A 21,219-nucleotide genomic window follows, 5' to 3' on the forward strand; every position below is an offset into this window, starting at 1 on the left:
ATTTTTTTGGTTTTTAAAATCCCATTTCACCACCTTTTCCACCATATTTCCAACCCATTTTATTTCTGATTTTCTGATTGTCGTTACAACCTCTGATTAGAATGAAACCTCTAAACTCTAGTGCATCTCCATCTACAGCTAGAAACGGCAACTGGATGTAAATATAGAGCAGCTTTATTGACTTCCCTTCATTTTTCTCTTATTATTACTGATTGACTCCTAAAGACGCCACTTTTTTTGGTTTATTCACATATTTCATTTTTTTCAGAGTTTATTACGTAGAGTTTTGTGAGTGGAGAGTTTTTATTCACATTTTACCACAAAGGATGAGAAGTTTTTACTAGATATTGGCGATTGTAACTATTTTGGGTATGGGATTAAAAAAAAAAGACAATGACCCTCATAAGTTTTGCTTGCAAACATCTTTATGATTTCAGGTCATTTACAGTTATACAATTCAGTCATTTACATAAATAGAAATATAAAACACGTTTTTCCTCTTCTTTTCCTTCCTTAACTTTATTTTTGTCAGTGGACGGTTGTAGATGAAAGATTTGCTAATAGTAAATAAAAGCCACACTATGGATGAGGAGTGAGCTGTTTCAGTGACAAGGCTCCCTCTAGTGGCCGTGAGAAAAATAACGCATGTCATTTAACGAACTAACAGAAAATGAACTGGTTTCCAACAGTGGGATTTGACTCCTAATCTTGACTTTTCTAAGATGCTGACAGCAACACATCATGATGTTTCTCAGGACGCTAGCTTCAAATGAGGAATAATTTAGTTTGAAGGTGTCAGAGTTTATTATAAGAACAGTATATTTTGTGCTAACAGGGTGTTTAAGGTCAGATTTAAAGGAAAACTCAGAACAGAAGGCTTTGAATAACGGGTGAGAACTTCTTGACGATCACTGCTCCCTCTTCTCCTCCTGTCCGTCTTTATTGATGACGTTCTTGAAGAGCGTGAGCAGTGGCCTCTGGCTCCTCTCATCCCAGCTCTTCATGAAGCCCCCGTAGCGTTTGCTAGCCGGCGGGCCACTCCAGCGGAAGTGCTTCATCTTGTACGTGGCGTCTTTTTTCTCCTGGAAGTCGGTCGGAATTGGCGCCGACTCTTCCTCTGCTTCTTTGGGCTTGTCCTCCATCTCTCCGATGATGCCAAGGAGCTCCCGTCTTCGCATCTCTCCGGGGAAAACCTCGGCCGATTCCTCCTCCACATCGTTGGAGGTGTAGATTTTAATCGGGCGACGTTTCTTTCCGACGGGCTTCCCCCAGCGGAAGTGCTCCATGGAGTAGGAGCGTTTGGCCTGAGGCGAGGGGGAGGAGTAGGAGGCTATGGTTAGGTCAGGGAGGAGGCCTGAGAGTGGAGGAGGTTGAAGGTGGGCTTCGCCGGGAATGAGGGGCATCTCGTTGGGGAGGGAACGACAGAGCTGGATACACTCCTTAAAGACAGAGATAGAAAACACATTCATCGGGACACTGGTGACGCTCAGTGTTTTGGAAATATGGAGTTTCTTCTGGATCATTCCATGTCCTATCAACAAATGGTCCATGCACTTCGGTCTCAAAGAATTCTAAAATTTGTGCCAATTGTTCCGTTATTTTTCAATATTCACACTAGAAATGTTTAGTTTGATGAATACTTTTTTAGATATGGAAGATTTAGTGATATTTACCTTTCACATATAAAGGTAAATATGGTATAGTAATAAGCTCCACCTACTCTCTGCTATACATCCTATCTGGTGGACATGTCAGCTCCTCTAAATAGTCACAAAGTCAGTGTGTGTTTGGGTCTGGAACATGTTTGTGTCTTCAGTAAACTACTTAGCATATGTCTCAGCTCCCTGTAATGTGATCAGCTTAGAGCTATGAACATAGACTGTTCACATCACTAATGATTAGTCACAGATATGCATTGGTTCTAGACTCACACGCTCTGGAAATATGAACAAAATACTTTTATTTACTATTTTCATTGGTCCATAACTGCATGTGGGAATGGAAGAAAAAATGTGATCTCTGTTTTAATGTATAGTATAAATAATACTCTTTCTTGGGATATAAAACATTTTTTCTTCTTGTGACTTTTTATTTTGGACCCCAACTTTGTTATTTATTGAAAAAAATAAAACATATTGAAACTCCTTTACATGAGGCCATTGTAACTTTAATCTGTGTCTTATAATCATTTGTTGTTTATTAGTTTTTCACTAGTAACATAAAAAATATAAAAAACAATTGCATCAGAAAAACATTTATTTTTGAAATATTGGAAACTTAAAAAATGAAGAAAAATAATGACGCACAAAAATGGACATACTAAATTGTATTAATCCGATCAAACTAAAAATGTACAGTGTGTCAAATGAATAATCACAGAACAATTGGTTAGAATTTCAGAATATCTAGAGACTGAAGTGAGTGATCATTAACTATGATTATAAGTAAATAAATTTTTTTCTTAATTTTTAAATTTTTAAATTTCTACATTGTACTTTCCCTGCATGCCCCTGTGTTCCCATACCTGTAAGCTGCTGGAACTGTGAATTTCTCTTGGAGATGAATAAAGTATCTATCTATCTATCTATTTTTGATGTTTAGACTATTCTACATAGAGTATGAGAAACATCTACTATCACTAGTGTGATCAACACTAAAAGGGGAAAAATGTGTGTTTTTTTACCAGCATGCTGCTCTCAGAGTCAACCTGTTGACAGCTCGGATGCTCCCAGCACTGGCTGACAGCTCCTCTGACCACGCCCACCAGCGTCGCCGCCACCAACACCCACAGAGGACACATCCTCTTGTTTTCTACAGAGTCATAGCCACAATCAGCATCACATAATCATCACTCAGAGAACTCTATCTCTCATTAAAAATGAAAAAAACAAACATGAATTCACTTTACATGGTCAATATTAGATCAATAATAAATGTGCTGCTGCACCAAAAGGAATAAAATGCATTATATGTATATATATATATATATATATATATATATATATATATCAATTTACAGAGGAAAATTATATGTGAACATCTAAAAACAACATTTGAAACAATCACATTGTAGCAAGCAAGCAATATACAAAAAGCAAATTAATCTGTTAATATATTTTAACAATGATTTCTAAGGAAATGTTTTTTATAATAAACTGGGAAAAAACATATCATTTTTTTTTCAATCTGTTGCTTTAAAAAACAGCCTTTTATTTCACAACAGATTAAATTAAGAATAATGTCATTGGCACGCGTACATTTAACAAGATAATTAAGAGATTAAACATTAAACGTCATATATTTATTAATTTTTATCGACAACAGAAAAACTCAAACGTAGCAGAATGTGTTTCATGTTTTCTTTCCTAATTACATAAAATGTCTAACAATAACAACATTGTTGGATTAGTTACTTTAATTATTTTATTATTTTAATAAAAATATTTCTTCGCTTTATTTCTGTTTTTTGTCCTTTTACACCATAAAAAAGTATCATTTTACAGTATTAAGATATGAACTATTATTAGCTTGCTTTATAAATAATTACTAAAATTGTGTTTTACATAATTACTTAAATTAGTTTTTTTTAAATCATGGCCTTAATAAAAAACAAAAAAAAACAAAAAATAATTGTTTAAAAAAAAACTTGTTTATCTAAATATTTATAATTGTCGAATTTAAAAGGCTTGATTTCTAAATGGCATATTGCTATATTCATCTTCAACTTAGTTTCATATAAAGTAAGATTAATATATATATTTTTAGGATTGTTGAATTATGATTTTTCCGTCTCTCCTTCAGGTTTTCATGTTGGTATGAACAGTAATTATCATAAAAAGCTGAAATGATGATCAACTCACCACCTGTCCTGTCCTGTCCTGTACGTCTCAGTCTCTCCGCTGATCGGCCTCAGTGTCAGACTGAGATGATGATGATGATGGTGATGATGATGATGAGCTACTTGACCCTTGGGCTTTATACTCTACCAGCCAAGGACACGCGCACACAGAAGCACACGGCAATGACGTTGTGTCCCTCCCCATTCATGTTCGTAAACATGCTCTGCTCTCCGTGGAAATGGATTATCAATTAAATGTCATCTACGTCTTCATCATCATCATCATCATCGTTATCATCTCCATCTGAGTCAAAGTGACAAACTTTCCAGGAAAACTTACAAGTAACTCCACTGCATGAATAAAACTGTAATTTTCAATCCCTCGTTTAAACATTTCTAATAATTACATGATTTTTAAACTGTGATGTATCCACTCACACATGCAGCTACGCCTCATTTATTGATTAAATTTTAAAAAGGTACAATGTGATGAAGGGAGCTGAAAAAAGCAAAGCTTATCAAGTTCAGTCCGTCTTACATTATCTATAAAAACATACTTCATTTATAAAACCATACAATCATTGATAATACAATTCACTTGAATATAAATGAGCCTTAAATACAAACTATTGAAATAAAATCCTTCTAAAAAGAACGATAAAATCTCCAGTTTTCTGCAGCTGATCTACAAAGTTTGTTTAGAGTTGCTTTTAAATTGTTTTAATTCAGTGACGTCTGATCTGAAACGTGTTTAGTTTTGACAAGTATTCCAACACTTTTGGAAACTCTGGTGAGCAAATATTTGATGTAGGTTTCCAGCCGAGCTTCTGATCAATAAAAACACCTTCACTAAAGGTTTAGAGGTATTAAAACGTGTCTAATAAGCCGTACAAACCACAGGGAATCAGGAGTGCGCGGCTGCTGTGCGCCACAATGCGCCCTCAATCCATTTAGTGCGTTTCCCTCTGATGAATAGTAGGCGGAGCTCACAATGGGAGCAAAAAATGGGAGGGGGGAATTAATTCAGGGGAAGTGAATTTTCCGTACAGTATATAAATGTAGCACGGCCCACAACCAGGGGGTAACTGTCAAAGTGATGACAGAAGTGATATTTGTGAGGAGACAAGGCTGGAAAGAGGAAAGACGACCATGGGAACACATTTTCAGACCTCAGGTTATTATATTTGGGATGAATGAATTCACAGTTCACACGCACGCTCATCAGCCACGCACGTGCACACACGTTTCCCCACTGAGGAATGAATAAATAATCTATCTATCTATCTATCTATCTATCTATCTATCTATCTATTTGCTGGAATTCATCCATTTTTTTTTATTAGTTTCCTCTACTAATTCCTCCAATTCTGCTGCTTCAAATTTAGTTTTTCACTTCCGCACACTCAGCTCTCCTTCACGCTCCATGTTCAACATAACACGTACAAAACGTTTATTTAAATAGGGTGGTCTGCACCACTTCTGCACGTGCACCAATCATTGCTGCAATCTTAGTGAATTCCTCGCAGCAGGTGAGAGGCAACTTGTTCACCACCCTTTATTTCAGATATTAGTGAATCATTCACTCTTTCAATTAACCCTTTTTCAATTGTTAATCATCACTCTTCCCATTATTGGTCAATTTCCGTTTATGAACTTGGTTTTGTTCAGATTTAATGATCATTTGTTTTCATGAAACCAACACTTTAGTTTCTGCCATTCATTTTTGACCCATCAGTAGATCTCCTCCTTAGCAGAAAATATTTGTCTCATCTGCAAAAACCACCATTTTATAAATATTTGACACTTTCCATAAATAATTTATGTATAGGATAAATAGTTTGGGTCCCAAGATCGACCCCTGTGGAACACCACAGGTAATGCTTGAGCACATTGATGTACTTTAACACCGTACCGCTCCATTTTTTTCAGCAATATCCCATGGTCTATCATGTGAAAGGATATTAAAAGACTTGAGACGTTTTTTTAAGGGTTTTTTTTTGGTATTTTGTGATTAATAATGACTGCAGTCATGTGATATAAGGCACGGGAAAAGTGTATATTCTTGCGAATATATTGTAGAGATTAATTGAATTTGTATATATGAAGAGACCAATGTATCTACAACAATAACTAATGTTTTCACTGTCAGTTTTACTTCTGAATTGGACACTTGAGTCTTCTCTCTGTGTGGAGTTTGCATGTTCTCCCCATGCTTGTGTAAGAACACAACAGTGTAACCACATTTTAATGACAGCAAAATTTGTATTGAATCATTTTAACCCCATTTTTTGTTTTTCACACTTCTCCAGGCTTTTGTTTTGAAAAACCACAAAGGATGAGTTTAAACACATTGTGTATCTTGTTAAAATAACTTTAGTTTTCACACTAAATGCACACAAACGTTTCTATTTTCCTATTCGTCTACAAGCTTCAGTGTCGGCTAAAAATGAGAAAAAAGCAAAGGTCTTGCGGGTGCAGCAGGTGTTGTAAATGTCAGCCGGTGTATTGGTCAGATTAACACCTGAGCGATAGGGTGTCATGGTGGAAAGAGGGGGATCAAAGGTTCACCCAAAGCAGCAGCGTGACGAACAGATAAAGCTGTTCAACACTCCTCAGACAAATCATTTAACATCAACATTATTAAACAATATAACAATAAACTAATTAAAAAAAGGCAGAGGGTGAGGTTGTAGGTTTGAATCCCTTTAAATGAAAACATTCGTAAGGAGGAAATAAAAGGTTCCACAGTGGAACAGTTGAGGGTGGAGCTTAACAGGATCCGGTAACTGGAGCCCAAATATTGGTTTACACCTCAAATTGACGGCTTATCACTTTTATTTTGTAATCCATGATGTTTTTACAGATAATTAAAGAGACGTGGTGTGACGTCTGGAATACAGGTGACACTCCAAAAATTACAATATTGTGCAAAAGTTTCATTATTTCAGTAATTCAAACTAAAAGGTGAAACTATTATATTATATTGACTTATTACATCCACAGTGAGATATTTCATGCCTTTATATGTTATAATTTTGATGATTATGGATTTTGCATAATATTCCCATCTGTGGTACGTTCTACCACAGCATCATTTAAAACAAACACTGTTTGTTTTAAATGAATCTTTGCATTATTTGGTTCTAGAATGATGAATTGAAGCAGTTTTTCCATTTTTACATTTGTCCACATATTAGAGCTCATCAGAAATGTATGTAGCTATAAATGTTTTATATTTCTGTTGCTTATTATTCGCTACATTATCACAACTTCATTAAAGGTTTCCCTCAAGGTGTAGCTTTAATTTGTAATGAATCATTTTCCCACATTTAAAGGGGACAAAAGTCAGGGCTAATTACAAACATTCCATTTTAGCAAAGGATGCTGAAAGTCAAATCTAAAATGTTTTTAGACAGAAGAGTCACTGAAAAGTCTTTACTCGGAGGTTTTTCCTTCTTTTTGTGTCTCTAATGGAACAAATGGAGCAGACAGAAGAAGGTAGAAGGTAAACATAAAGCCATTAGGGAGCTGCCATGGCCTTGTATCCCACTCAGTCCATTACAAACAGACAAACACACACACACAATGCTCAGGTAGAGGAAAGGAAAGAGAAATAATGGCATTGAGGAGCTCGACTCTTGACATCGTGTCAGAGCTCAGAGCACTTTGTTCACTAACGTCTGCAGGTCAACTCTGGTCCGTAGTTTGTGAACTTTATTTATCTTCATCTCATTGAAATGTCTACATTTTTGGATACAACGTCTCCTGAGCTTGGGTTGGGTTTTTTTCTGGGTTGTCCAGGTCCCTCCCACGATCCAAAAACATGCACGTTACTCTTCAAAACTAAACATAAAGGTGAACGGGTTAAAAATGACCAAAGAAGGTGGAAAAGGTGATGAAACGGGATTTTAAAAAACACAGAAGTTGGTTAAAAATTGCAAATGACAGGGGTTCAAGTGTCAATATTGGCTTGAAAGTGGCAGAAAAAAGTAGGAACAATTAGATTAAATAATGGGCATGACAAATCACAAATGTGGTTAAATTGGCCAAAAAAAAGGCATGAAATATAGCGAAAAAAGGTTAAAAGTGACAACAATGTGTCAAAATATGCAACATTAGGTGGGAAAAGTGGTGGAAAGGGTTTATAAGTGCTGAAAATGTCTTGAAAATTGAAAAAAATTGCAGAAAAGGCATTGAAATTCAATAGAGAAGTGTCATAAATGGAGTAATGTAACAAAAATGAATTAAAAGGAGGAAAAATATGGCAAGAAAAAGTGAAAAATAAAATAAAGCATGGCAAGTTTGGTGTAGTTGCAGAAAAAGGGGAAAAATAAGCAAAAGTGGACTCAAATTGTTAAAAAAAAATGTATATTATTCATTTTTTGAAGGCATCTGGTGACCACCTCCCAAATTGGATATTGTCTGTAACTTCATTACTTTACAATATTTACAAGGCAGAATAATGTTGAAATTGCTCGTTTTCCTGCCTAAAATTTGCCATGTAACGTGAGAATTTATTCACATTGTTAATATTGTATAGTTTTAGCTACTTGTCTGTTACCATGTTCATTAATCCTTTAATCTAATATAATACATGGAATAGACCAATGGCTGCCACTCCCTTTAGAGGATTATCATGATGTCATAACTATTATCTATCACACACACACACACACACACACACACACACACACACACACACACACACACACACACACACACACACACACACACACACACACACACACACACACACACACACACACACACACACACACTTGTGTAAGAACGTGGCAGCAGGTAGGCACCTCATCTGCTTCTCATTCACTCCGTTTTTAGTTTGATTTTCGTTTTAAAAACATTTTAAATTTTTATTTGAGAATTACAAACACTTAAAACTGACTGTTTGCTGCACACACACACATTCAATGACTGTGTTCACCTTTCAGTCTGTACCTGTTAAAGACACAAACCCTGAAAATAGAAGTCATTTTAGGTGAGAGTCCTTCAACAGTACGTGATTACTCTCTAACTTCAGCTACCAGAGCGTGTCAGCGCACTGTTTAAGGGAGAGTAAAGGCCCCTGAGGAGAGCTCTTCCTCTCTGCTTCATTGTCTACTATGAAACCACAGAGTTGGAACTGTTTTTAATCCTCGTTAGGTAAACAAAATAGGGCATCTTTAACTTTTCCCGATTATTAAGTTGTTATTTTGACTGAAAAAGCTGCTAAATGATCTAAAAATCAGGCTGAATGTTTCAATCTAATAGAAAACAATGGGATGTTTACAGGAAGTGGGGCCGTGTGACATCATCAATCATGTGATTTCAAAATGGAGGAACACAGGCTCTAAAACGGTTAATTAGTCCTATTATTAAAAAGCGATTTAATGAATATGGTGCAAAATAATGTGTTTTGTTAGACATAGATCTTCTAATAAAAACATTTAAAAGGTTTTGGGCCAAACTTGAAAAAAATAATGGAGGATCCTTTTATCACTTATCTACGTTAACAAAAGGCAAATATATTTGTGTGCATTTGGTTTCACTTGTAATCATTGTACCCAACATGATTACAAGTGAAACGTTCAGAGACGATAAAATCATAAGGTTCAGACTTTAAGTATATATTTTCACTCCTGTATTTGTATTTAAAACTTTTCCATTTGAGAGTTTAATTAGGTTAGGCTTAGGTTTAAAATCAGGCACAAGAATGTGTTATTAATGTGAGTCGCGCTGCGGTTGCTAAAGTGCGGTAACATGACCAACATGAGACGTCAGACCAGAGCAGTGAAAACTCCTGACATTTTGTTGACTGGGATTTTTATGAACAAATTTATGAATAATATGATTTGATGATCACGAGACAACAGCAGACAACGGAACAGAAGGAAGACTTCATATATCTAAACAAAAACAATCATGGAAATGAGTCGTCATATTTGTCACCAGCACATTTAAAAGGCTCTTGTCGTGATGCTAGCAAAGTTTAAAGCTCATTAGAAACATCTAATTAAGATTGAACCATTATCCACAAAATTTAATCATCTATTTTTGGCTTTTTTTTACATTTTCCAAAGCGCCCCAATGTCCTGAAACAACAACAGAGAGCTAAGGAGGTTCAGGATGAGGTCGGTCTTACTGACTGGTGTTTTCCTGCTGACTGGTTGGTGTTTCCAGTCTTATACTGGTAACCCTTTGACCTCAGATGACCTCACCACTATTGGCCAGGTCCAGGATCTACAGCCAGACAGTTTCTCTGGAGCTAACGCACACAGAAGATATCCAAGCATGAGAAGAGGCAGGAACGTAGCAGACACGGAACGCTTCAGAGACGACGAACTGGACGTAAACAAGGACGATTACGAAGATGCTGACTGGCATCCTCCGTCCTCGCTGTTGGAGAGTCACATTGACCTCATTTCAAACTCTCCACTGATGAAGTACAGCGACGACACCGGCAGAGACGACAGCAATGACCCGACCTCCAACAGGACCCCAGGGTCGGGTCATTGTGGCGAGTTCAGCAGCCAGCTGACGCCCAATGGGCAGTGCCGCCTGATGGCTACGCTGCCCACTGTGGGGAATGCTGAAAAACTCTGTCCAGACATTCTCCACTGCACTGAAGACGTCTCCCATTGGCTCAGTGAGAACAGGAACAGGAAGGAGCAGGTGGAGCAGCTGAAGGAGACGATGTCAGCGCTGCAGGAGGAGCTGAGGAGCCATCAGCACCAGGTCAAGGCCTTGGAGAAGCAGGTAGAGCTTTAGAACAGCCCGGGAACCCCAAAATAAAGGTCCCAGAGAGCGGGGACCCCCACTGTAGCTGAAGGTGGTTGAACACAGACATGAACATTGAAGAACAGTCATGTGGAGACAGGACCATCTATAAGGGGGAATAAAGGAGAGATTTTTGGGGTCCATCCATAAAGTCAGTAAAATGATGGTCTATTGTTCTATGAATCTGTGATAACCACATTTATTTATTCATCTGAATAATATCCACTGTTATCCAGGAACAATTATTATTATTATTATAGTCATCTTAAAGATGGAAATCCTGGTTTTAGTCACTAATAAAATGGTTCAAAATGACCAAAAATGGTGGAAAAGGAGGTGAAATGGGATTTTAAAAACTACAGAAATTGGGTAAAAACTAGTTTAAACTGGCAAATAATGGGCATGACAAATGGTGAATGTGGTTAAATTCGCAAAAATTAGGATGAAATATGGTGAAAAGAGATTAAAATGACAACCAGGGGCTTCAGGGGGGCTGGGAGGGCGGCACGCCCCAGGGGCCCGGATATGAGGGCCTCTACCATGGCTCAGGGGAGCTGGAGAAGGCGGGCCCAGAGCCTGAGGCACCCAGAATATGGGCCGTCTGTCACCCATCATGCAGATTTATACAGGGGTTGTATAGACCCATTTCGTGTGACGTATGCATACTGAATTAGGTGCATGCGCGCACAGGCAAATCAAATTATGATATCATGAGCTTTATTATTTGGGTGCAAAGGACCCGGTCATTTGCCCCGCCCCGGATTAGTTCTGCTTGTGGGGTCAACATATGTGATATTTGGTGGAAAGGGTTTAACAGTGCTGAAAATCTGCAAAAAAAAGGCATTGAAATTGGAATAAGAAGTGGCAGAAATAACAGTAATGGAGCAAAATGCATTAAAAAGAGCAAAAATATGGCAAGAAAAGGTGACGAAAATAACTTCAAGTATGGCAAGTTCGATGTAGTTGCAGAAATATTGTAAAAATAAGCAAAAATGGGGTTCCTTGAAGAAATCCAGCAACCCCCTCCCAGGGTCTCGCGCCCCCAAATTCTCAACCTTGGATCCTTTAGAAGGTAAAGAACTTCACATCTACTGGGAGATGGTGATCCATAACTAAACAAAGGTTTCATTTATTCAGACAACTTTTTCCAGGAAATGTACTTTGATCTCCTGACATGTTTCCTCTTCTCTCTGTGTTTATCTCTCATGTCTCCACACTCACTAAGCTGTCTTTAACCCTGAATGCTAACAGGATTAGCTGCAGCTCCCTTTAGCCAAGGTCCTACTATTACCCACTATGTTTTACACAACACCACCCTCACCTGAGAGTTTCTAAGACCACAAAAAGGATTCAGGCAGCGTCGTAGTCTCAACTTTGGGCTGATAGAGCAAGTAATCCTCACTTTAACATTTGGTGGCCACAAAGTTTTACCATGTCAGTCTGGGGCTCTTCTTGATCTGTTAATAAAACAATTAAATTGAGGCCCAAAATAGACAATAAATGTGGGGATGTGATTAAAGCAACAAAGATCAGTGGTTGGATTACAAATGTAATTCTATTTCTCTCTTCTGTGACTTTCAAACATAAATAATCATGAATTGATTAAACTGACCTTCTTGTCATTTCAGCGAGGTGAAATCATTCAATTGAACTCGACCTCTGACCTTCGGTTAAAGTCGCTGGAGCAGCGTGATGCAGAAGCAGACACGCTGCTCCACGTCCACGCTACGCTGCTGCAGGAGCTGCAGACGCAGCTGAGGAAGCTGACAGCTACTGCTAAGAGCGTTAGCCTTAACGTGGGCGGCACAGTGACTGTGGTCAGAAGGAACCGGCCTCCACTCAGCATGCAGAACTCACAACCTCCAGGTGCTCATATATGACACATGCACTGAGGGGGGGGGGGGGGGGGGTTGTGAGCTGCATCCTGACTTTAAATGCACGTCCATGTTCTTCCCAGGTGGGCGCCCCCTGCCCGCCTGTCCCAACGACTGTGCATCTCTGTATCACTCTGGTGTCAGACGTTCTGGAGTTTACGCCATCGTCATGGCAGCAGGAGTCGCCCTGTCTGTGTACTGTGACATGAGCACTGAGGGTGAGACGTTAAGTTCATCTGCACTGTAGACATAGGTGGAGTTTGAGATTGTTGCCGGGGGGGCAAAAGAAAAAACAAAATCAAATATATAGACCATCTCGAGATTGGCGCCAACCACAATGTGTGTAACATATACAATCATGCAAAAATGATTAATACAATTTGTGATAATGTTCACCTCAAAAATCGTTTAATGTTGTAAATTCATGATAAAAAGCTTTCTGCTTCATTTTTTGCTGCAGTACCATAACATGAACTGCTGGGGGCAGTGTTGCTTCACCATTTATATTGTGTAGAAGAATTGCGCAAAGTCTCAAAAGTTTGGGACCATTTCACTATAAACGTATACTACACACCTGAGGTAGAGCCAACATCTGTGACATGAAACTAAAAGTGTGTTCACACCGAACGCAACTGTAGCGACTGCAGTCACTTCAATCGCCCCTGATGAGTCGTTTAAACATAGTGGTGCTTTTTGGTCACTTCATCGCTCCAGTGACGCGACAACCAGGGAACAGTGTGTGTGTGTGTGTGTGTGTGTGTGTGTGTAAAGCCGGCGACAGGGGGGAGAGAAAGACAGAAGGTTGATCACTTCTTCTCCGTCCGTATGTTTACAGCACTTATCAAAGACAGTTCCGCTTTTAATGATCAACTTAAGGAGTTACTAAAGGATGAGTTCTCTCAGAATGTCGGATTATTCAAGAAATGACTTTAATTTTGCCTCGATAAATTGAGGAAGTGTAGTACAGCCCTCTGCTGCAGCCGTCTGCACTGTAGCGGGAGGGCGGGGCTACTGCTGCGGCTCTACAGACAGTGAAGGATGGGGGAGTTGTTGCTTAAAGTCGCTTGAAATGTTCCATTTTTTCAATTTTGAGTGACAAGGTCAGGCGCGTCCAAAAGTTGTTGCCACAAAACAAGCATTTTGTGGCCACAAATGAGTACTCTAAGTTATACATTAGTCCAGTAGATGCTTTGGTTTTCCGTTCCAACCCTCTGACAAACAAACTGCTTTTGGCGTTTTTCTTTGTTTTTTTCCCCAAGTCTTTAAATATTGCCTCTAAATAATTTTTTGTTAGAGTCAATGCTACAGACATTGCGTAGGGCAAGATTCAAACCAGGTTCTTCTTTTTTTCATTTGTTTATTAACAATATAACAACATTTTAATCAACAGTTTTCCATTGTATACAATATTTTCAAACAAAGACACACACGTCACTCTTTACAACAAATGATTTCTATTTATACACCTGTTTGCGTGTCTAACGGGGTCATCCATTTGTCTGGAGGCGGGGGCTGGACCGTGTTCCAGCGACGCCGTGACGGTTCAGTGAGCTTTAACCGCCGTTGGTCAGAGTACCGTGACGGCTTTGGAGAGCCACACGGCGAGCACTGGCTGGGTAACCAGCACCTGCATCAACTGTCCAATCAGGGCCAATACAGCCTCCGCATCCACCTGCAGGACTGGAGCCACGCCCACAGACACGCCCTTTACAGCACCTTTAGGTGGGTGAGGAGGAGCAGAGCTCTACTCTACCTGAGGAGTAAAGTTTATACATCAGATGAACTCAATGAAAAGTGTTTATCTTTGTGGCCCTCACAGGATCTCTGATGAAGACGATCATTACCGCCTCCACGTGTCTGCTTTCAGTGGGTCAGTGCAGGACTCCTTCAGCTGGTACCATGACCAGCACGTGTTCAGCACGCCGGACACGGGACACATCTGTGCTGAGATCAGCCACGCTGGATGGTGGTTCCATCAGTGCTTCTACGCCAACCTTAATGGCGTCTATTACAAGGTGGGCGTGGCATCGACACAAACAGTAAAAGTAATGAGGAATTTGTGGCATCGACAGGATTTAAAAATGAGTATGTTAGAGTAACCGTGAGTTGATGACATTTTATATTCAGCTTTAAGTACAGATGTTTACGTATATGTGAAAATGTCTAATATTTCATAGTTTCCTGTTGATACCTGGAATGATATTACAATATTTCATTGCAAATAAAACCTTAACAATATCACTGACTGTACACATGGGGAAATTTTCATTAGGGGCTTTTCAACATTTGGGATGTAGAAAAATCATGTAAATTTAAATTTTCCGTTAGCTTAGCTGTGCTGTATGAGCAGCAGAGCTAAAAGTCTGTGTAAAGCAGAAATAAATGTGTGTTATGAGTTTGTCACGCCACAGAAACATGTGATTGACCACTGAGCCAAATTGATGACAAAATCGCTAAGTATATAAAATCAAGACTGAAAATCATGGAAAAACAACCTCTGAAACACTGGGGGCGTATCAGTAAGAGGTGCTGGAACCACGCCCACGCACGGGAAGGGCACCGCCTTCGTGTATTAACCCTAACCCTATGGGAGAGAACAGTGTGAAAGACCAAAAAACTTCGGCTAGGAAGTCTGGTGTGCTTCAGCAGCAGGGTCAGGTTTATGCTAATGATGGCTCCGTTACATAACGCTGCAATGATTTCTGACCCGCCCACTAAATCCTGAACACAGGAATTTGAAACAGTTTGTGACGCCCAGCTCCACAATGACATCATAAATGTTTGAATGGTTTTTTTACATGTTTTAAGGAATACATTTATAACTTACTTAATGTAAAAATGGCTGAATTTGCTTTACACAGAGTTTAACATGGAGTTGAATGATGGTCGTTCCACTCCGTTACCTTTTCGTGGTAACAGAGAGGAACGGACAAGATGAAAGTTGGTCACAGCCATCACACACTGAGTTACAACTCAATGGTTCCTGTTCTCATACCTAATGTCCTTCATTAAAAATTTGTTCTAAGGTTTCCATGGATACGGTTGATGATAACGGAGTGAAAAGGAAAAGTGCTGAAAATCGTCAATCGAACACGCGTTACAAAAAACAACTATTAAACTAGGATTTAAGATTTATTTAGCAATACACACTTGATATTTCAGTGAGTAAAATATTTCCTGTAAACAATATTTATGTGCCCCTAATGATAATTTGACCATATAAAGATCACAATTACCTTATATATTTTTCTGCTCAAATTTGTCACAGATTAAAAAACTCAAAAGACATTTGTTATTTATATATAACTATTCATTTGGTGATTTATTTGCAATGTTTATTTGACTTAAGTGTGTTAGATATAAATCCATAGAGTGTTTTAAAGACTCTGTGGCTTATCTTTGAAAACAATTGTTGTGATGAAGTTTATTTAATGTCCGTGTGTCTTCATCAGGGCGGACATTACTCTCTGAAAGCACAAAACCAGTTGGGGCCAGACGGCATCGTCTGGTTCTCCTGGAAGGACTCGGACTTCTACTCTATGAAGGCGGTCACCATGATGACACGCCCACAGAACTTCAGGTCACGCCAGTCGCCATAGTGATGATGACGCTTTAGCAGTTAAAAAATGAAGACGTTTGCAGGTTTTCTATAATTTATGTCACGTGTCAAACTCAAGGCCCGGGGGCCAATCAGGCCCATTAAGAGCGCTCAGTTTGGCCCGCAAGAGAAAGTAATTAAAAAAAAAACATGAATCAATGTGTAAATTACACAGCGCTCAGTTTTCCCATGATTATATCACATGATGGCAGTCATTTTTAGAAGCTAAATTGCTGAAAGAACTATCAATTTTTCCAAAACCCTTTAACTTTTCTGAAATTATTCCACAAAATTTCCCCAAATTAAATAAAAATGAATCACAAAATCAAGTAAATTTAAGTGTAGATCCTGCAGGGACTTATCTGTCACTTATTGCCTGGATATTGTCGGTGCCTTAATTAACTTTACTCATCATTTAAAGATGGAAGTGCAAAATAAGGCATATTATTATTTAACTTCCTTGTTTTTTAAACTAAAATTAACACATACAAAGCAAAGTAATGACTTCTCTTTACGTTCTCCCGTTTTTTGTGTTGTGGTCTGTGCATCAGTATTACTAGTGCAGTGCCCGTAGTATGTACAGTATATATGTAGCACTGTAATATAGGCTAGCATACATCTGCAGCTTGCTGAGAGGGAGAAGTAGAACTATGAAGAAATTTTCTTCTGTTGATTCATGTTTTTTATTTTGCCATTAAAAGGTCATTATGTCTCAATATAACTCCATTAATCAATCAATCTTCATTTGTATAGCACCAATTCATAACTATAGGTTATTTTTGTAACCCTGGTTCTATGAGTACTATGAGTGAGATGTCTCACTATGGGATGTCACCTCTGCTACATTTATTATTTCTTTTGTTAAATATTAGAATATCAAATTTAATAAAAAGATTGTTATGTGGGGTGGATATGCTAGCTAAAACGTCCAACCCTGCTCCTTTATCCGAGCTTGGGACTCAAAGAACCTATGACATCAGCAATGGAACTTGCTTTTATTTGAGAGAACCAGTAACATAGACAAAATTTCTTAACATTAAGCAGTTCTGCAAAGCTGCATTTAAAGAAATTATTTTTTACCAGTATCAATTCGGTCCAAATAAACCCGACGTTGCACACCCTTGAACCAAGCAGCAGCCATGTTGAAAGTCTCAGCTCAGTCTGTCCCTGAACCGCAGCTATATTTGAACCACAGACACACACAGACAGATTTCTTGCTTTATAGATAAGATGCGTATACTGGGAACTCGTGCAATGAGAAAGGTTCCACGCTGTCTGCATTTTTTTTGTGGGTTATTTTTCTGTAATTAATCATTTCTATTTTAATACGTTAAAGTTCCAGCACTAATTGAAATTTACAAAAGATTAACATGTGGAACAGTACGTGTACTAGAAAGTAGTTTTTGATTAAACTAAGCATAACAGATAATCATGGTTAGCTGCTATGAACATGTATTGTGAAGATGAACTCAACACAAAGTGTTTTAAAGTATTTAGACTTTATTTATTTATTGCAGTAATTACAGGTGAACGTTCTAACTCAGACTCAGAGGTTCCTTTCTACTCAGGACAGAACATCCCGGAACGACGGACCCCGTGAGGTCGGGTGGGGAGGGGTCTTTACGAGGGTCGCTCCCTGGGGCGGGTGACAAGCTGCCACCATAGAGGGGGGAGGTCGCCCTCCTTACGAGCAGGGGGCAGGGCTTCAGTCCGGGGACCTCCGGCTGGAGTCTCTGCCTCCAGCTGAGCAACCTGGAAGCACAAAGCTCACGTTTATACAGGATCCTTGTTTAAATTTCAAAATAAAAGCCTCCTCGCATTAAGAGTGTCAGGAAGTCAATATGAAGGATTAAAATCAACAAAGTTTTTGTTTTGTGAAAGTTTGCAAACTTTTCTTGTATTTAGTTTTGTAGATTATACTTTTTAATTTATGACTTGTTACCAGGGTGGGGGTCAATTATAATTGTAATCGCATAATTGAAAATTAATTACAATAATGGTGTAAGTATAATTGTAATTTTAAAAATCTGTTGCTGTTGTAATCATAATTGAATTGTAATTTAGTTTACAAGTGTGTCTTTGTAATCATAATGAAAATTTTATTCTATGCAAAACTTGGGTGAAAAACAAATTAGATATTTTTTAGTGTATTTTGATTTTGATTTGAGACACATTGACGCTAACACAAAGCTAACACAAGAGGAAGGTTAAGTTTTATGGGGTAACTTATTTCAGACTCAGTAATTGTGATTAATTGTAATTAAACTTTTGTTATTGAGAATGTAATTGTAATGGACTTTCAAGGGATAATCATAATTTAATTGTAATTGGGAAAAATGCCAGTCACTGTAATTGTAACTGACTTGTAATTGAACGCTGATTTGTCATTATTTTTCATCCTCAACTCCTTGTTGTATTAATGCAGCACTAATAATATGTATGTCATCTCATAGACAATGTCAAGGATGTGCAGTCGACCTTTTTTGGAGCCAAAATGTCAAGGTCAAGGTCGTGTCAAGCGTCAAAAACCAAAAATGTCTCTACAAATATTTATCGGACAAGTTTGATGTTTACATTTATGAAAAGCTCATCTCAAGTGGAGTATTTTACTTCATTGGACCAAAGTTGTACGACCTACCAGTAAATAGATCGCTAGGGGTCAAAGTTCATGATGTCACCAAAAAAAAAGGTTTTCCCTATAACTTGGCCACAAATTGATACACAGCGCTCAGACTGGTACCATTGAACAACATTTCCTTTCAATGTGTGACCTTGACCTTCGCTCAAGGTCAGTCTTCTGTTTTTTCTGCATCATTACTTTCAATTTCATAATTAAAAAGAACATAAAGGGACATTACTCAACAACAAAATACACACAATAATATGTATTTCACATGAACTATTCTATTTGCCAGTTTTCAATTTCTAAATACGCATTTGCCTTGTAAATACAGGTGTTGCCTCGTTGAAAATGTAATTGTAACTGAGAAATGTAAATGACCACAACCCTGCTTGTTATATTTGAACAGGAACAATTGATGTTGTGTGAAAAAGAATAAAAGAAGAAAACAAAGTTAAATTCTGTTGTTCTTCAACACCATCACTACTGGCTCTCACCTCTTTGTCCCAGCTCAGCATTCTCAGCTTCTTCCACTGCTCCCTCTTAGAAAAGTAATCTGGATACATGGCCTTCTCCGAGGGGTGCCAGTGGTCCAGCAGCCACTCAGGAGCCTACACATTGTTGGACATTCACTTTAAATGTAATGATACACAATTATTCACATGTATGACTCCTGAGCTCACCTTGTCGCAATCATATCTCTCGTAGGACGTCCCTCCAGGGGAGTCGGGGAAGATGTAGGGCTGAGGATGCTGTTTGGTCCAGAACTCCTCCTCCCCTGCCTTCAGCATCATGGTGGCCTTCACCATGTCCTTCTCAGCCTTGTTTTCATCAAACCGAGCCCGCAGCAAGCAGGCATAGAAACGGTATTTGTCTCTGAGAAGATAAACACAAAAATATTAAACGTCAAACAGTAACCGTTAAATATGACACAATCAATATTTATCTCTGCCACAGGCTGATCAACAGCGAAAATATACACAATCATGTTAGGGCTGAACAATTAAAAAAAACAATCTAATAGCATTTTTTTCCCTTCAATATTGTATGGAAGTATTGTATTTCTGCAAGTAAAATAAATAGTCAAAGTAAAATAATATTTTTAAAAGTATTGAATATATATATTATTTTATTATAAAATATATTTTTTTTTTAAGATAACATCTCATAATTATGACTTATCTTCAATCAATTAATTATGTCATACCATACTTAAGAATTTTTTTAATAAATATTTTACTTTTCCTAGTTTGTGTTTTTTTTACAGGCAGAAATGGGCTTCCATAATACTGTGAAATATGAGATTTATTAATATATTTTAATTTATTTTTTAAACTATATATATATATATATATATATATATATATATATATATATATATATATATCAAATTTATCATAAACATTATTCTTATAGACTAGGTTTATATTAAGATAAAGGAAAATGAAGCACAAATTAATATATTGCAGTTATAATACTTGTCACGTGCACACAATAACAAACATAAAATAAACATTTGCACTCCAGCCGTCCCTGGACCAGCTAACCAACGGCGCTATGTGGACTGAGAACCGATGTTTGGAGACCCGTGATGTAAACAATAGTGTTATTAAGGATTATTATTAAAACCAAATGAAAAATTAAGGATTATAAAAAGTCTTATTGCTAATTGATGAGCGCTTGATGAGTGTAGGAAAGCATTTATTTGTCAAACTGGAGGAATGTGTGACCTAACTAGCAGTTAGCTTAGCTTTAGCCGCTCATCAAACAGGCGGAACAGAGACACTGCTAATGTTCCATTCTCCCACCCGGTGACCGGTAACAAAAAGCTGCTCTCACCTGAATATGCACCAGGATTCCAAGTGTCTCAGTGACTTCTTGTAGAGCCGCAGCACTTTCTGCTGGTGCGTGAGATAGGCGGACGCCATTTTTCACCGTCCGCTGTCACCTTCTCCAGCGCCGCGGTGCATTGTGGGATTTTGTGGCGTTCAGAGACAAGTTCCGTAAACAACAAAAAAAACGCGCGTGTACATTTCTAAAGTTGGTGTTTAATAATCTGCTTTTATCTGATCAATCATTTTACTGCTGTGTGGAAAATATCGGTTTACAATGTATCACGGTTTTCGTGACGATATTGCTCCTTAGAATGTTTTTTTTTTATTTTACAATGTGTGCATATGTGGTCTGGTTATAGAGGTTAACATTACATGTGGTGTAGTAGTGCACTTTTATGTGCAGTAAAAATGAATTTTAGACTCAGACTGACTTGTGTTGTGTATAAAATTTGTGTTTTTGGAAAAAAAAAATGATTAATATCCCAATTATTGACAGTATAATATTAAATCCAATCACAATATATGTTAAATAGGCACCTGAGTTGCATAATAACCTGAATCATGGCAAAAGCATATGGCAGTAGCTATCCGTACGGTTGCCGTATCAATATACCGACATGCTATCCGTACAAAGCATCCCTATTTGGCCAGTTTAGATCATGTGATAGGTCAGCCATTGG

General features: G+C 38.0%; 3 protein-coding genes across 3 annotated transcripts; 1 reads left to right on the top strand and 2 right to left on the bottom strand.

Annotated features, from left to right (window-relative positions):
* Positions 1–780: 780 nt before the first annotated feature.
* Positions 781–3,981, bottom strand: LOC114460958 (pro-opiomelanocortin-like). The gene is made up of 3 exons (XM_028442858.1): positions 3,861–3,981; positions 2,684–2,811; positions 781–1,439 (listed from the first exon to the last, which is right to left on the bottom strand). The coding sequence occupies exons 2-3, from the start codon at positions 2,798–2,800 to the stop codon at positions 909–911; spliced, it is 648 nt and encodes a 215-aa protein (XP_028298659.1). The 5' UTR covers positions 2,801–2,811; positions 3,861–3,981; the 3' UTR covers positions 781–908.
* A 5,980-nt stretch (positions 3,982–9,961) lies between these two features.
* Positions 9,962–16,085, top strand: LOC114460906 (angiopoietin-2-like). Its single transcript, XM_028442777.1, has 6 exons — positions 9,962–10,591; positions 12,241–12,478; positions 12,570–12,704; positions 13,992–14,208; positions 14,306–14,501; positions 15,939–16,085. Exons 1-6 carry the CDS (start codon positions 9,962–9,964, stop codon positions 16,083–16,085), a joined length of 1,563 nt encoding a protein of 520 aa, XP_028298578.1.
* A 1,571-nt stretch (positions 16,086–17,656) lies between these two features.
* LOC114460965 (NADH dehydrogenase [ubiquinone] 1 beta subcomplex subunit 9-like) lies at positions 17,657–20,660 on the bottom strand. Its single transcript, XM_028442873.1, has 4 exons — positions 20,544–20,660; positions 19,388–19,580; positions 19,202–19,315; positions 17,657–17,836 (listed from the first exon to the last, which is right to left on the bottom strand). The coding sequence occupies exons 1-4, from the start codon at positions 20,630–20,632 to the stop codon at positions 17,705–17,707; spliced, it is 528 nt and encodes a 175-aa protein (XP_028298674.1). The 5' UTR covers positions 20,633–20,660; the 3' UTR covers positions 17,657–17,704.
* Between the last annotated feature and the right edge of the window lie 559 nt (positions 20,661–21,219).

The sequence above is a fragment of the Gouania willdenowi genome, unplaced genomic scaffold (assembly GCF_900634775.1).
Source record: "Gouania willdenowi unplaced genomic scaffold, fGouWil2.1 scaffold_85_arrow_ctg1, whole genome shotgun sequence".
Lineage (NCBI taxonomy): Eukaryota > Metazoa > Chordata > Actinopteri > Blenniiformes > Gobiesocidae > Gouania > Gouania willdenowi.

What these genes read in the sequence shown, in the direction of transcription:
- LOC114460958 (XM_028442858.1), bottom strand. Translation starts at nt 2,800, where the DNA reads ATGTGTCCTCTGTGGGTGTTGGTGGCGGCGACGCTGGTGGGCGTGGTC. An exon ending in ACTCTGAGAGCAGCATGCTG is followed by an intron (nt 1,440 to 2,683) that starts GTAAAAAAACAC and finishes TCTGTCTTTAAG; the next exon opens with GAGTGTATCCAGCTCTGTCG.
- LOC114460906 (XM_028442777.1), top strand. Translation starts at nt 9,962, where the DNA reads ATGAGGTCGGTCTTACTGACTGGTGTTTTCCTGCTGACTGGTTGGTGT. An exon ending in TCAAGGCCTTGGAGAAGCAG is followed by an intron (nt 10,592 to 12,240) that starts GTAGAGCTTTAG and finishes TTGTCATTTCAG; the next exon opens with CGAGGTGAAATCATTCAATT. An exon ending in TTAATGGCGTCTATTACAAG is followed by an intron (nt 14,502 to 15,938) that starts GTGGGCGTGGCA and finishes TGTCTTCATCAG; the next exon opens with GGCGGACATTACTCTCTGAA.
- LOC114460965 (XM_028442873.1), bottom strand. Translation starts at nt 20,632, where the DNA reads ATGGCGTCCGCCTATCTCACGCACCAGCAGAAAGTGCTGCGGCTCTAC. An exon ending in AGAGATATGATTGCGACAAG is followed by an intron (nt 19,316 to 19,387) that starts GTGAGCTCAGGA and finishes AACAATGTGTAG; the next exon opens with GCTCCTGAGTGGCTGCTGGA. An exon ending in TGCTGAGCTGGGACAAAGAG is followed by an intron (nt 17,837 to 19,201) that starts GTGAGAGCCAGT and finishes TTGTGCTTCCAG; the next exon opens with GTTGCTCAGCTGGAGGCAGA.